This window comes from Lactuca serriola, chromosome 8 (genome assembly GCF_051521515.1).
Source record: "Lactuca serriola cultivar US96UC23 chromosome 8, Lser_US96UC23_V15, whole genome shotgun sequence".
NCBI lineage: Eukaryota > Viridiplantae > Streptophyta > Magnoliopsida > Asterales > Asteraceae > Lactuca > Lactuca serriola.
In genome coordinates, this window is record NC_136415.1 from 186883208 (window position 1) to 186885578 (window position 2371).

General features: G+C 37.8%; 1 protein-coding gene across 1 annotated transcript; it reads right to left on the minus strand.

Moving 5' to 3' along the window:
* Positions 1–276: 276 nt before the first annotated feature.
* Positions 277–876, minus strand: LOC145067676 (uncharacterized). Its single transcript, XM_079014761.1, has one exon. The coding sequence runs from the start codon at positions 874–876 to the stop codon at positions 277–279; it is 600 nt and encodes a 199-aa protein (XP_078870887.1).
* Positions 877–2371: the final 1495 nt, after the last annotated feature.

Here is a 2371-nt window from a genome sequence, read left to right on the forward strand (position 1 = left end):
TTGGATTTCGACGAGGTTTTCGCCTACAAGTTTCTAACGAGATTTTTTACAACTTTCAATAATAAAATTTTACTTATTTCAAATTTTATATTTTCGCTAAATTTGACCATTTGACATTTGATTGAAATTTCATAAGACTTCCAATATTTTCTGAGTGATTCTAAACATAGTTTTACTTCATTTCTAGTAAAAACGTTCTGTTAGAAATCAACTCTCAATTTCACATAGTATTTCACAATTTTATTCATTACAAAACACGATTTCAAAACGTGTATGTTACAGAAACCTTCTGATTGTTATGTTCTTATTGTAAGCCTTGGTAATCCTTTGTTGATGAGCAACAATGTGATACTTGGCATGATCCCTAAGCTCATTAATAATGTCAAGATCCTGTGTTAGGATCATGTCGTTATTCTCTTGGTCTTGCAACATGTATCTTGCTGTCGGGATCACTACTTCAGTAGGGATTAGTGCTTCTGTCCCAAACACCAAAGAATAGGTGGTCTGACCTGTGGCCACTTTGAAAGTGGTCGTATCTGCCCATAAAACGAAAGGAAGCTCTTCTGCCCATCTTCCTTTCTTTTTGTCCAGCCTTTTCTTCAAATTATTTATTATGATTTTGTTGCTAGATTCCGCTTGACCATTAGCTTGGGAATGAACTGGAGTGGACGTTATCATTTTGATTCCCCAGCTTGTGCAAAAGTCTCTTGTTCTTTTGCTTATAAATTGGGATCCTTTGTCGCATATGATTTCAGCCGAGGTCTTGAACATGGTTAAGATATTACGTTTAATAATTGATACTACCTCTTTGTCTCTTACCTGAACGAAAGCTTCAGCTTCGATCCATTTGGAGAAGTAATTAGTAATCACCAACATGAGGATTTTCCTTCTGGGCCACTGGTAATTTTCCTACTATATCCATCCCCCATTTCATGAACGTCTATAGGGACATAATAGGATGTAGAGGTTATTCCGGTTGATGTAGGATGTTGTTGTGTCTTTGGTAAGCATCACACTTTTGAGCATGTAGAAAGGAGTCTTTCTTCATGGTTGGCCACTAGTATCCTGTTCTTAGTATATTGAAGCATAAGGATCTGCCCCCGCTGTGATTGCCACAATCTCATTCATGCATATCCTTTAAGACGTCTGCAACTTTAGGATCTTCCAAGCATCTAAGGTATGGACCTGCCATAGATTTTTTATAAAGTTTACCTTGGATTAACACGAATCTTGAGACTCTCATCCTGAATGATCTTTCACTTTTTTCTTCTGCCGAGATCGTTCCATTTTGGAGATACTCCATAATGGGTTAGGTCCATGATCGCGAACTTCTTCGAGGATCCTGATTGTCGGGTCCTTTTGAGGAGGGATCCTATGGTCAGGATCTTCAATAGCTGCTATGCTTGTCAGATGTTTAGGATCTTCTAATTTGTCGGAGAGGGTTTCTATGGCTGGGGTTATTATATGGGTTATAGGAATCTTAGTCTTTGGTGGGATTCTAAGGGAGGATCCTAAATTGGCTAATGTATCTGCTTTTGTGTTTTCTTCTCTGGGAACTTGGGTCAAGCTAAAGTTTTCAAAATCAGAAGCTAATTTTTTGAGGATCTCTAGATATAATGTTAATCTTTCACCTTTCACTGCATAAGATCCATTGAAGCAATTGGTTAGTAATAAAGAATCAACAAATACCTGAAGATCCCTGATTGGAAGATCCATAGCCAATTGTAGTCCCATGATGAGTGCTTCATATTTTGCTTCATTATTGGTAGTGTTGATTCACAAATAACTTCCTGGGGTATGATGTCCCCTTGTGGCGACATTAGTATGATCCCTAACCCTTTTCCTTTTTGATTTGAAGCTCCATCTGTTAACAGTGTCCATTTTCTTAGGTGTTCATCTTCTAGGAGTTGCTTGGCTTCCAAGTCTACTTCATTTTGTAGATCATCACTAAAGTCAACCATAAAGTCTGCTAATGCTTGTGATTTTATGGCAGATATTGGTTCATATCTGATGTCAAATGTGCTTAATTTCACCGACCATTTTGTAGAAGCAGTTACTAAGGTGGGGATTAATTTTTCTAGGTGAGAGTACCTGGTTTCTGGATCCAGGAGGCTTTTACGTACATAGTAGATAGGATGTTAGTCTACGTTAAGATCCTTGGCCAAGACAGCACTCACTGCATTTGAGGATACTGAGAGGTAGAGGATGAGTGCTTCCCCTTCTATAGGCTTTATCAGTAATAGTTCAAAACTCAAGTATTTTTTGAGCTCTTGAAAGGCTTTTTCGTGATCTTCATTCCATTCGAACCTTTTGTTTTTCTTCTAGATGTCGTAGAAGGGTTTACATCTTTCTGAGGATCTTGAAATAAACC